Source organism: Channa argus, chromosome 5 (assembly GCF_033026475.1).
Source record: "Channa argus isolate prfri chromosome 5, Channa argus male v1.0, whole genome shotgun sequence".
NCBI classification, from domain to species: domain Eukaryota; kingdom Metazoa; phylum Chordata; class Actinopteri; order Anabantiformes; family Channidae; genus Channa; species Channa argus.
This window is the reverse complement of record NC_090201.1, coordinates 8,911,000-8,923,582: the sequence shown is the minus strand read 5'-3', so window position 1 is coordinate 8,923,582 and position 12,583 is coordinate 8,911,000. Positions and strand designations below refer to the sequence as shown.

Genomic DNA, 12,583 nt, shown 5'->3' with positions numbered 1-12,583 from the left:
TGGGGACATTTTGTTTCAGCCTTATTTATTTCATCAGAGTTCAAGAGGTAAACCAGTCTAATCTAAAATGTAAAATCTGTATTGCTCCTGAGAGTAACACACAGCCATTCCTCTAAATATTTGTCTAATTTATAATTATTCATTTTAAAAAGAAACTAATGTCAGAGCATGTCTGTTCTGCTTTTAAAAAGTGGATCCCAATTCTGGTTCTCAGGGCCCCCTCCTCTTCTTGTTAACTATCCCTACCCAACTAGTTTCCCACTGCTCTTTACTTGGATCAGATGCTGTATTATGCCACGGGAGAAGAAAAAGCACCTTAGAGTTTTCTAACTTTCAACTGAAAAGCCGCATTTTACAATTCCTGAAGATATATTTTTCACATCCTTCACTAAGACTCATGCAGAAAGTCAAATCTTCCTCCAGTGGTGAACCCATGCACAGCAAAGGAAAGGTGAAATAAAGGCCATCATTCTCTCCTCCTGGCAACACTGAGCTCACTAGCAGTGCTGCAAATCAGAGGAGCGTGAACACAGTTGGATGTGTTACAGATTAAATGAGTCATTGTTTCATAAGTCTCAAGTTGTACACTGATCACACATGCTGTTCTGTGTTAGCTGTGTGGATATTAAATTAAACAATGTCAGAAAACAGGCTGCACAAATGTCCACTTGATTAAACTGTCTATTGTGTCTATATCATCTGCTTTGACTAAGTGCAAGAGAATGAGGAGCAGATGTCACGGGAATTAGCAGGTCACACTGACACTAGTCAATGGTGAAGCACAATTTCAGTTTGTGTCTTAAACTGTCTTAAAGAGAGCTGTCTGGAATTAGCAAGAAAGATTATATTTCACCTCCACTAGCTTCTCTCCATTGGCTTCCCATAAAATCTAGAATAGAATTTAAAAGCCTGCTTCTTACATATAAAGCTCTAAATGGTCAAACGCTAACATATATAAAAAGAACTCATAGTATCATCCCAGTAGACCACTTCGATCTCAGAATGCAGGCCTACTTGTGGTTCCCAGAATGGGAAATGGAGTGAAAGTACCAGAGAAGTACCAAAGGTAGAGTGGGAGGCAGAGCCTTTAGCTGTACTAGCTGTATTTGTGATGCTTTAGGCTGTTGGGGAACCCCTCAACTGCAATGAGCTCCTCTCCTCTCTTTTCTCTCCATTCATTTACGTCCCACCACTGTATGACATTAACTTTGTGTGTTTTCTCCTTCTCCGTCTCCCTCTCTTTGTCCCTTTCTGCAGGTGTCCCCGGCTTTAGAGCTGTGTGTTTTCCAGTGTTTTTCCTCACCACTGTTGCCTGTGGCCTTGACCCCGGTGGGATTTGTTGGGTTCTCGACTTGAAGTATGAAGTGCCTTGAGATGACTTTGTTGTAAATAGGCACTATATAAATAAAGTTGAATTGAATTGAAATTGAAATAACATAGGATTAGGAAGTTAAAAAGTTGCACATTCCCGTGGACAGACTTCTCCTCCATGGTCTTACATTCATCTGGAAGGTGGTCTCAGGGGTTCAGATTGAACTCCTACCTGGTTGGGCTGCCTGCTACTTCCATTGTTGGGGTGAAGCCAGTGTTGGTTCAGATTCCCAATTTCAGATTTCTGAATGGGGCCTCATCGCCTGCTAGTTTCAACTTTTTGAGTGGGCGTGTGTGGTTTAGTTACATTTGCTTTTTGTTCACAGCCCCCTATTGTCCATTTTGTTTAATTCTGTTTTGTTTGTTTGGTTGCTTCAAAACAAAGTGTTACAGTCACAACTCGTGTGGTCCAGTCTTCTTGTTATTCACACAGCTGGACTATGACAAATAGCCCCCAACATCTCATAAAAGGTGACCCCTAGTCTGGCAAAATGGGTGTTGGCATGCGAATAAAACAGGAGTTAAAATGTTTGTCTCTTCATAACAATTCAGGTGAAATTGTTATTAATTGCTATTATAAAATAGGGTTTGCCATAAAGCAGGTCTTAAGGTTTGAAACTTTAGGACTTCTTTTTAACAAAAAAATAAAATGACAAAATACTTAATTTCATCTTTAATATCTTTTCTCAAAAGTGTAATCTGCTCTGTTTGTGAAATTATCTATAATGATCATTTTTAGGTCTTGCAGAACTGTGTCGTTCTAAAGCCAGCATCCCAGACTTTCTCTGCCTCATTTACAATCAGAGGAGTCAGATGAGTAATCAGTCCATCCATCGTGTCTGCTAAACAGCCACAGAGTCAGAAAGAGGAGGTGAGGGCAGTGAAGAGAGAGAAGAAAACGCAGGAAACATGTGAGCAGACAGTCACTTAAGTAAAGTGCTTAAGGGAAAACGCTCAAACAAATGTGAGCTATGTCTTACATTAAATAAATTCTTCTAGCTGTGGTGATTTCGTACAGGTGGCACACAGATGGGACCCCTCCTGAGACCTGAGCTTGTTAATGAGTCACAGCGAGAGGGAGTGGAGTGGGCTGATATCATGAACCAGACGGAGCCCTCTGGCAGCGCAGCATCGAAGTGCCCAACACGCCGTTCTGCATTATGGCAAAGTGCCCCTCGAGTTGTTGGATCTGCGGATTAACCCAAACCTGGCAACGTTTCACTGAGCCACGTGTCAGCCTCAGCAAACACTGGATATGAATTGTGATTATTTTCTCTCACTGTAGCTGACAACAATCAGGCCTAATGAGGGCCCCCATAGAGACTTATTATGAGCTCTAATTACTGCATTATGTGTGTCAGGAGTCCTAGTTACACTATTGAACTGCTTTGTTGCCACCAAGACTTGCAGTCAAGTCCATTCGAATAAGACTCATAAGTAGAAGTTACTGGTCGTAGTCAAGGCCAATGGGAGGGCAAAGGTCATGTTTAAATGGGTAAGCGTGCATTTTAAGATTATTGGGTTCAGTCATGGCATCCAAGTCTATTAATGTGCTTTACTACTTTACTTCTACTACTAAGAAAAGAGAAGAGAGGAGAAGAGACGAGACGAGGCAGATGGACAGTTGGATTACTGTCACACAATGTTAACACATTCACCTCGGGAGAGGAATCAGCCTGGCAGACTGGACAGTGGGACTAAGTTGCTGAACAGAGGGGATTCTATGAGTGGGTGATCATGGGGGGAAATCCCCTGCTGCCCTCATTAACTTGTATGCTGTTTATGGGCCTTATAGAGCAAATTATCCTGGGCATATCTGAATGACGTCAATAAACGAGCATTCACACGGGAAAAAAGACTAAAACCCTCGTAAGAAAAACTTGAAAACAGGCTGCATCTATTCTCAAAATGTTCACTGTTACTTAACTATTCAGTTGACACAGTGTTCTTCTTTTCATGTAATGTAAATTCACTGATGCATAATATATTCTTGTACATCTGTTGACATTGTTCTGGTGCCGTTTTGCCATGATAATTGAACACACATGATGAGGCTGAACAAGGGGAAACTGCTGCTAAGGCCTCAGTCAGTCACACATCTTCTATTCACTAGCCTAGTGTGCGTGTTTGTGTGCGTGCTAGTGAAGGGGAGGGTGTGATGTTGTGTTTACTTGCATGTCTATGAGACCACGCTTTGTGTATGTGTGTATGTGTGTGTGCGAAAACACACCAATGGCATTCTCCACTTGCGAATAATTGAATCAGGCTATTTTAGTTTGCTCAGAGCGCAGCTGTAATTTGCAGCCGTTCTGCGTTCCTAAGGACCGGTAATTATGGCTTTTGAGTCTCCCAAAACAACTCAAACAGCTTCAACTCATGACAACTGTGCATCTGGGTCTACACACACACAGACACAGACACAAACACACACACGCATATGGATGGCTGTTAATTAAATGGGTACATTTTGAAGTGGATGTCAATAGAAAGGTACTTCACACGAGTAGGCAATACAGGCCCTTGAATGGAAAGGTTTATGGGTGAATGAAGTTCTTTCAATCATTTTTAATAGATACTATCATAATTGTTAAATGATTAGACTTTAATAAACACTGGATATGTCACACGCCAAAACATTTTTACAAATTACTAAATATATGATTACTATTTCATCTATCTTTACATTTCATGTGTTACATTATTTTAGAAATGCCAGACTACATTACAATTATCTGAACAATCTTTCAAATAGACAATTTATAAAATCTTATTTGACATAATTGATATCCATGAATAAAATACCATGTGTAGATAATGGGTAGGAAGTTAGTCCAAGTTTTGTCCCATTATCTTTTTTGATAGCATTTCAGGCTGTTGTAAAAACAGCCAGCAGGGTTTAATCTTTAAGAGGACCTCTGTCTCCTGATTTGCTTGTTGTTTATCTGACACAGACACAGACCTTAGGGTTAAGGAAATTATGTCTGTCTGTTCTCCAGACACTTGGTACTCAGGTCTTAATAAACCCGAATGCAGTAAATGTATTTCAAGAACCCGCTATACATCCCAAAAACCTACATGGCCTTGTAAAGATTTGGCTCATGTTATGATAATAGTTGCATGACTCAAACCTGAATAAATGTTATATGTTCCTGGATCCTGATCCGTGAAAATCAGTATAAGCAGAGAGTTGCTTTCCCAGCTGCACTGCATGAATTATCTAATAATCTGAAGCTTTGGTTGTTTAACTATTAGAAAATAAAAATATCAGTAGTTATTTTAAGTGTAAATGCATGTTTTATCATTTATTTTTGTAATACAGTTGTTCATAATCAAACACTATTAATTTGACTGGTCTTAAAACAAGTTTTGCAGCTAAAGATTAATATCTTTCTCCCAGAGGCAGTGTTATGGAAAATGTTCAAATAAAGATCTTCACACAGTTGTCACACTGTACAAAGAATGGGTTCTCTCTCACGCTGAGTGAAACTTATGTGAGGAGGTTAGGATTCGACAGAGAAGCAGTTTAAAGTTACTGATGGCCACATGATCAGAAAACTGTAAAACCTCTGCTTCCTGACAATTATGTTAACAGTCTCACCAGACTGTAAACTCTCTGTCTACGGAGGTAATCCTGAAAGTATCCAGCTTTTCACAGATTCACAGATCTGTATTGCTGTCAAAGCTTGGCTGACAGAGTCACGGTCACAACTGGAAGGATCCGTGCAGCTTGAGGATTATCTCCCCACCATCCGCTACCTTGAATATGGCATGGGCTGGGAAACATATGGCTGCAATCTGTGGCACCCTCACTGACAGCCTCCATTTGCTTTTAATTAAACACATGGAGACACCACACACAAACACAGACACACACACACACACACACGGTAAATGCCTAGAAAGGGACTATTAAAGAAACAAACTGATATGGGCTGAGTTAATGATGATGTAAAGGAAGCTCATGTGTCAAACACATTAATAGCCACATTGCTGAAGAGGTTTGTGTGTTTTATTGTGCGTCTCATTACGCTTGGAGACTGCGATTGCAGTTGATGTGATTAACAGTCTGAAACCAGAGTTTAAATACTTAAATGAAAAAAGTCCACATTTACAGACGAAGAGCTCAGCAGTTTGACATCACGTACCTCAAATGTTTGTGCAGCTGGTTTTGTAGTATCATAGCCTTCTAAATTCTGATTCTTTTTCTCCACTGTCCCAGAGTAAACACAAAAGCTGCAGCACACGCCTTGAAGGCTGAGTTCAGGTAAAGTAAAAGTGCTAATCACATCAACAGCATTAGTGCTTCAATGCCTCTAATCAAGTGATTGGTGTTCACACACCTTGTTCCACACATATGTCTTTGTGTGTATGTGGATTATGGGGGCTAGCAGGAGTAATCCCCTGACCACATGGACGTCAGAGGCAATCCAATTTACAACATGACACTGCTTAACACTTACAGATGCAACCTGTTATACTGCATATGCCAATATTTGCACAGGCGAGGTCAACCTGTTTGGGATTTGACTAAGACAAGACTGACTGGCTACAGCCATATTGTCTAACCAATGCTGTTAATGAAAAAACATTTACCCCAACAATGATTACATCCAATTTTTAGCAGGTACAATGTTTACAATGTTCAAACATATCATTTAACTGTGCTCATTGAGAACTAAAACTGTAGCAGAGGGTAATGGGAATGGTATTGCTTTTGCAGGTTTTTGGTTGTAAATCAAAGCATTAGAAAAAGAGAAATAAATCATTATGATGGTATTAAATAGTCAGGGTACTCCCTGGGAAAGTTACTACACTTTATCCAAAGTTGATGATGATGTTTCTGCCATGTCATTGCAAATCATCCATACTTCAGTCTGAACCAATAACGTATCACCCCAGACAACGTTTTCCGGACAGCCGGACTAACACACACTCCAACAAAGAATCACCAGATTTCAATAACTAAATCCCCAGACCTTTGTCAGCAGTTTCCAACTTGTACAGGCTGATGCAATAACTCAGAACTTCAGTGGCATCTGTTTCCAGGACAATGAAGGTCTGTGTATTTGAATGTGACCAAGGATAAAAACCCAGTGAAGGGTGACTCTAATCAACCTCAACATCACATTGTCATTCATTTATGCATTAAACAGATGGTGTGGGTGACTGTTACATTTCAGCACACGTTTCCATTCTCTGGAGAAAAACACAGACTCTTGGTAAAAACAAAAGAAAAACTCACTGAAATACTCCTTTATTCTGAATGCAGGATCAGGTCAGCCAAATAAAAACATGCATACTTGAGTTTGTTATATTCTATCTCTACATTATAGATATTTAATACATAAATGATTCTATCCATACAAAATATAAAAATATGTGAGGCCTCATTTACAACCATATTTACACTGACTTCCTTAACTTAAGTAAAATTATTAATTTATGTACATACAGTACTATGAACTGAATACCATAGTACAGTATATGCTTTACCTAAATCACATTGCAAAAGCTACTGTACCAAACGGCTATCTTGCACACTTGTTTGCAGTTAGTCAAAATAAAAAAAAAAATTAAAATAAAAAAGCCTGCTTGACCTGCTTTTGATAAACATTGTGACTTGATAGAACTGCACCTTTGTAACAGCCTAGATACTCAGGAGATATTCTGAAACATTAAAATGAACAAACATGCAAACACTGCTGCTTTTTCACTGATTACCAACTGCAATTCATCACTGACTTTCAATTACATGATATTTAACACTCAACAACACTGAATAAATGGACTGTGAGATTTTCTTTTGTTCCAGTTAGAAACTGTTATTGTACACAGGCTGGACAAAGAGTTGCTGTGCTAGATGTCCAGACTTTAGGAGATAATACAGTTTTTACTTTTTCTGCGTTTGCGGGTGTGTAACTGCCCACCGAGGTTGGGTCCTCCAATCCCTGTGTTGTTGTATTTATGAACAAGTTCCTGGTTGCTGAGGTAGCGCAGCTGAATGGGTCGGGGGATTGGCTCACCCAGAAAGTATCCTTCATCCTCTGAGTCAGAGGATGAAGAGCAGGTGGAGCACCAGTCATCATCATCATAGTCATCCCAGGTGTATTGGTTCAAGCCAGTGCGCCGGCTAGCTCCGGGATTCTGTAGTGTCAGATCTGAAGTGGTCCTGGGGCACTGTCTGAAGAGTTGGGGCTGATATCTTGCCCCTCCTCCTCCTATTCCAAACTGGTCCCTGGCACTCCGTGGTGGTGGAAAACGGTCGTAATCCTCTCGGACACGCAGTTGTGGTCTTTCTTGAGGTCTTGCCCTTTGCTCTGCCACCAAGTGAAGAGCGTTTTCTGATCGAGAACGACGGGATCTCCGGGGGCGGTGGTGGTGATGCCGACGCCTCTGCGGAGTCTCCTGTGGGCAATTTATCTGGACGCTTGATCCCCTACCACCACCTGCTCTACCACTGACTCCACCCAACCTGCGCTCACTGATAGGTGGCAGGCGGGAAGCATTAGCGTTGCTCACCAAACTGACCCTATCCTCCTCTTGGAAAGTGAAGCCAGGTGGTAAATGAGTTACGCCCATACCCCCACCCATGCCCGGAAAGTCACAGTACTCCAGTTTGTACTGGGAGGACCGGTGAGGTTCCATTTCCATGTAGGGCTGATTGGCTGTGAGACTGTGAATTGACTCAGAGCTACGAAACTGCACTGATGAGTTGAGAGTGTCCATGTTACTTTTCTCCGACATGTTCATGCCAGAGTCTTTGCTCAGGTCTGGCATGGAGAAACGGGAGAGGTGCTCTTGGCGCTTTTTTCCTCCATCTGCTGAGTTTCCTGAAAGAAAATAGAGCAGAATTCAGTGTCAAGTTTGCCTTTTATTCACTGCTATCCCATTGTAATTACAGGAAACACCTTAATATACAACAACTACACACCAACTTGGTACCAAACACAATAAAAGCAGAGGTCTAATGAACACCACCACACCCACCTGTAGCATTGGACAAAGCTAGGGACTCCATCGATCCTCTTGGGGTCTGCTCTAGAGGGGTAAGTTGCTCAGCAAAGTTAAGTACATTAATGGGGTTCCTGTTTCTTGGCACCTGGGTTGCTGGTGGAGGACCCGCATCTCTATCCCTGTCCCTCTGAAAACCATGCAGACTGATTGAACGTTTGTCAGAGGAGAAGCCGTTGAGGTGCTGAGAGCAATGGGATACTTCAGTGAAGCTCTTTTGGGTCCTCAGTTTGGGTGGATAGTAATCCTCTAGAGCTGGCTGTTGGAACCTTGTCTCATTCAGTGAGTGGCCCTTCATGGCAGAGATGGGGGGTCGTTTTAAACCTCCATTCTCTTTGATCCTATGATCCTGCTGAGGATTGTTCTGTCCAGAACAAGTGGGGTTATAGCTAGTTCTGACATTACACTGGCTGAGGAGCTGGAGTGGGGTGGGGTTGGAAGTTTGGTCTGATTGAGATTCATAATTGTAACCATCACCTGCCTGCTCCTGGTCCTGCCATGCTGGTGGCTCACGAGTCAAACTGGGGGTTTGGCTTGAGAGACTCAGAAGATCCATTTGTAAAGACAGTGGGTCCACTTCACCTGAAAACCTCTCTGCCTGTACTCCACCCCCACCTCCTCCACTTTTTCCTGTCTTGGAGCTGCGTCTAGATTCTCTAGTGGAACGAGCACTTTGGAAGGCAGAGTCAGAGGAGTCTGAACCATTAGGTTCTTCCCCGAGACTGCAGGAGCGCGAGCAGAAGATTTGACCCTGCTTGGGCAGGAAGGGCCGACCCAGCAACGAGCGTTTACACCGGGCACAGCAGAAGCAGCCTTCTGTGGCGTGCCAGTGCTGCCCATCATACGTCATCTGGCCTTGGTCAATACCTGCAGGAAAGAGAAATGTCATCAATCCGCAGGATCGGAGCAAAGTTTGTGGGATTTGTGTATAATTGTACACACTGTGCATTTATCAAAACATTTTAAAATTCAAAATTTCTTTATTAAAAATGTTGTTTATTGGTAAAATGGCAGACGTTGCTTGCCAGGTGAAAAAAACTCTGCTAGAGGCTGCCTTTAACTTGTGCCTTAGGGGTCAACTCATTGTATAAACACACTGCATTCTGACTATGCTTCCAGTTGTCGGAGAGGGAAAGAAAACCAGCAATTTGTTAATGGTTGCCATCTGCTTGGAGCATGTTTACTGATTGTTTCAATTTATGATTACTTGTTTTTTTCAGCTAAATCTTTTTATGAATCCTGTCTGACAAATAATTACAGCGCAAATGTGTTGAAAGGTATGTGCCAAAAATCACACCTGGGCATCGTGTGAGGGGATGTAGATGCATGCATGCACGCACACGCCATTCACAGAGTTTGGCGTGGAGCCAAATGCAGCTCATATAAAGTTTCTCTCTGAAATACTCCCGTTTCCTCACTCAGTAACTTGCCTCCTACACAAAGGCCTCTGTTTGTGAGATGTTTAAACTTGTATTTTAACACAATTGGTGCCTGTGAATAAAACTGACGCTGATGATAAAAAGTCCCATGATATGATAATGCTTTGCTCATCTTGGTTTCAAATTGCTTGGTGTGTTCTTTCCTCAGCAACCTCAGTTATCTGTGGTCTCATATGCCCTTGTCCTTCACGGTCAGGCCTTTGAGCCATTATTTAGACGTTACTTTACTAAAAACCAGGACACATCCTCTCTGCTTTAACTTTTTCTAGTCTGTTTTACAAAATAAATGAGGTCACACTCACATCCTTTTTGAAAATTGCATTATAATAACCTACAACCTAATGCTTCCATGCATCCGTGTCTTTAGCGTGACGGTATTCTTTTCTGTAAGGGCTTCTTTGTATGACCTGCAGGTCATTAATGCTGTTTGTATCAACAGTAATAGGTGCGTGGTAGTGGTTCAGCATACCAATATGTTCCCCGCAGGAGTCGCAGTACTCCGCATAGAGGGCCTCGAAGCAGGAGCAGCAGTAAGGCCGTCCCTCCTTCATAATATAGCGCTGCCCCCCCAGCACCGCCTCGCATTCGAAACAGCAGAAGTGCTTCATGTGCCAGTGACGCCCCTCTGCCTCGGTGCACTCATCGGCAAAGATGATCTAAGCAAGGAGAGATAAGAAAGAGTATCGTTTATCACAGGTCCTTGGAGGTAAAAACCTCAGTTGGGTTATTACCGAGTGCTGACTGACAGGACCAAGGCTCAGCTCGCCCTCCCTCCCTCTCTATATATGCTACCTTCTCCTCTGCAGCTTACTATGCTTAGATCATCCTCTTTTCGCAGCCTTGTGTAAGAGGTTAATGTGTAATGGGACGCGTTGAATTTTAAATTTACTGCTATTAAAATACTGAGGTTCTTTTTAAAGTTCTAATACCATCCTTGTACCCGTTGGCAGAAAGAATGTTATCTAATGTTAATATTAATGCAAATGTTAAACTGTCAGTGTGTGTTGGGAAGTGTGTGAGGATCGTGTAACAGCAGTTGGAATATAGGCATGCATACATATGTGCAGGATGTCATGTGTAAATGGTTTATAAATAGTACAGGGACCAGCCCACATCACAGGCATAGTATGTACAAGTATGTGCTGTGTGTATCTGTTAACACATGACCATCTATGTGCAGGCGTGTTTGTGTGTTTGTGTGCGCGTGCACGTGTGATGGGAGCCTACCTCATCACAGGCGGTGCAGCGTGGTTTCAGTCTCTCTGCGTGGTGCCGGCCGCAGTAGATTTTTCCATCCTGGTAGAAGTAGATGAGGTCCACAAGGAGCTCATTGCACATGCTGCACACAAAGCAGGCAGGGTGCCAACACACGCTGTGTCCCGCCCGTGACGCAAACACAGCAATGTCACCGCCATTTATCTGGCCTCCACACTAACAAGATAAAGGTTGGAAGAACATTTTTGAGAAATAGGTCCTTGGCATATTTTCTGAGGTGGTATGAGCATACAAACTCAATACTCAAACAAAACTCCTTCCAAAACAGATTTTTTTACTCAAGTTCTAGTACATGCGATAAAATTTACTGAAAAGCACGTTTTCTATTACAATTGCACAGTGTATGATTAACTATATACATTAATAAATAAATGATTTGATGTGAGCAGCTGCCAAAATTTTGAATTTTAAATTAAGTGTGGCATTAAATCCTCAGTCAGATCCATCTGGTTGGCATGGTAGTATCAATGAGTATATTGATAATTAGGTTTTTTTGTATTGATTGGAGATGCTTATCCTCTCATCTAAACGTTTCAGGCTGCTGCTGCTGGATACAGATATTTCTCTCTGTGCTTCTTTCTCTAAATCTTTTTTCAATCAGCAGTGTGTGTACCCTGCCACGGTAACTTTAAAAATAAACTATAAGATCTGTTGTGGTTTTCCCTTCTATTTTCATGCCACAGACCCTGTAACCTAAAGTGACTACATGGTCTAAAGCAAATGATATGTAGTATGAACTACGTTTCATTTTAATTTGACACTTTCTTCTGCTAAACTAACCTGGTGCTAATTTTAAGGGATCTTTAATAAATTCAGAATTTATGCTGATACTGGTAAATCTGATCAGTTAGACCTTTGTTTTTAACCCAATTCTGGATGAAAGCTTAAACAGTATGAGTATGACAAGGTTTGATTTGGGTGAGTGGGGAGGACATGCATAGACAGACGCGAGGATGAGTGGGATGTATGTTGGTAAGAAAAGGGAGGGAATAATATGGAGAAAATTATACGCGTGTGGCGCAAACACAACTGAGAGTAGCTCTACTGGAGCATCTAGTTTGTTGGTAAAAGAACACTCTTTAGGCCACTACATGTAGAAAACACACAAAATAGTTGATATAGCACTGCTTATGAAATAAGCTATATCTGAAATATAAGGGTTTAACAGCTGGTATGGAAGAGGAAAGAATAAGACAACATACTGCATGCAAGCACACACACACACACACACACACCCCACCTTAAAATCTGTTCAAGACTTTAATGTGAGATTGACATGGTCCCAGTTTGTTATAAAAGCAGATGACTGTTAGATCTCTGACCTTTATATGTCAACATGAAGCACCTCGCATAGATCAGAACAGTGCTCTGAAATGCCAGCAGCCTGTTCAGTTCTGCCACACAATTCATTGCTTTTATTCCACCAGCCACGTGATGCACCTCTGATCTTGTTACACTTAATTCACTCCTGTCACAGGCCACGGTGC

General features: G+C 41.8%; 1 protein-coding gene across 2 annotated transcripts in view; it reads right to left on the bottom strand.

Moving 5' to 3' along the window:
• Positions 1-5,075: 5,075 nt before the first annotated feature.
• prickle2b (prickle homolog 2b) overlaps positions 5,076-12,583 on the bottom strand; it is an 83,333-nt gene continuing 75,825 nt past the window's right edge. The window contains exons 6-9 of one of the 2 annotated variants that reach the window (XM_067505301.1): positions 11,049-11,252; positions 10,291-10,477; positions 8,359-9,249; positions 5,076-8,201 (exon numbers count right to left, since the gene is read on the bottom strand). In XM_067505301.1, coding sequence (XP_067361402.1) covers positions 7,243-8,201; positions 8,359-9,249; positions 10,291-10,477; positions 11,049-11,252 — 2,241 coding nt within the window. In that variant the 3' untranslated portion in view covers positions 5,076-7,242. The remainder of the gene's footprint in view (positions 8,202-8,358; positions 9,250-10,290; positions 10,478-11,048; positions 11,253-12,583) is intronic. The other variant, XM_067505302.1, reaches the window with a different exon arrangement.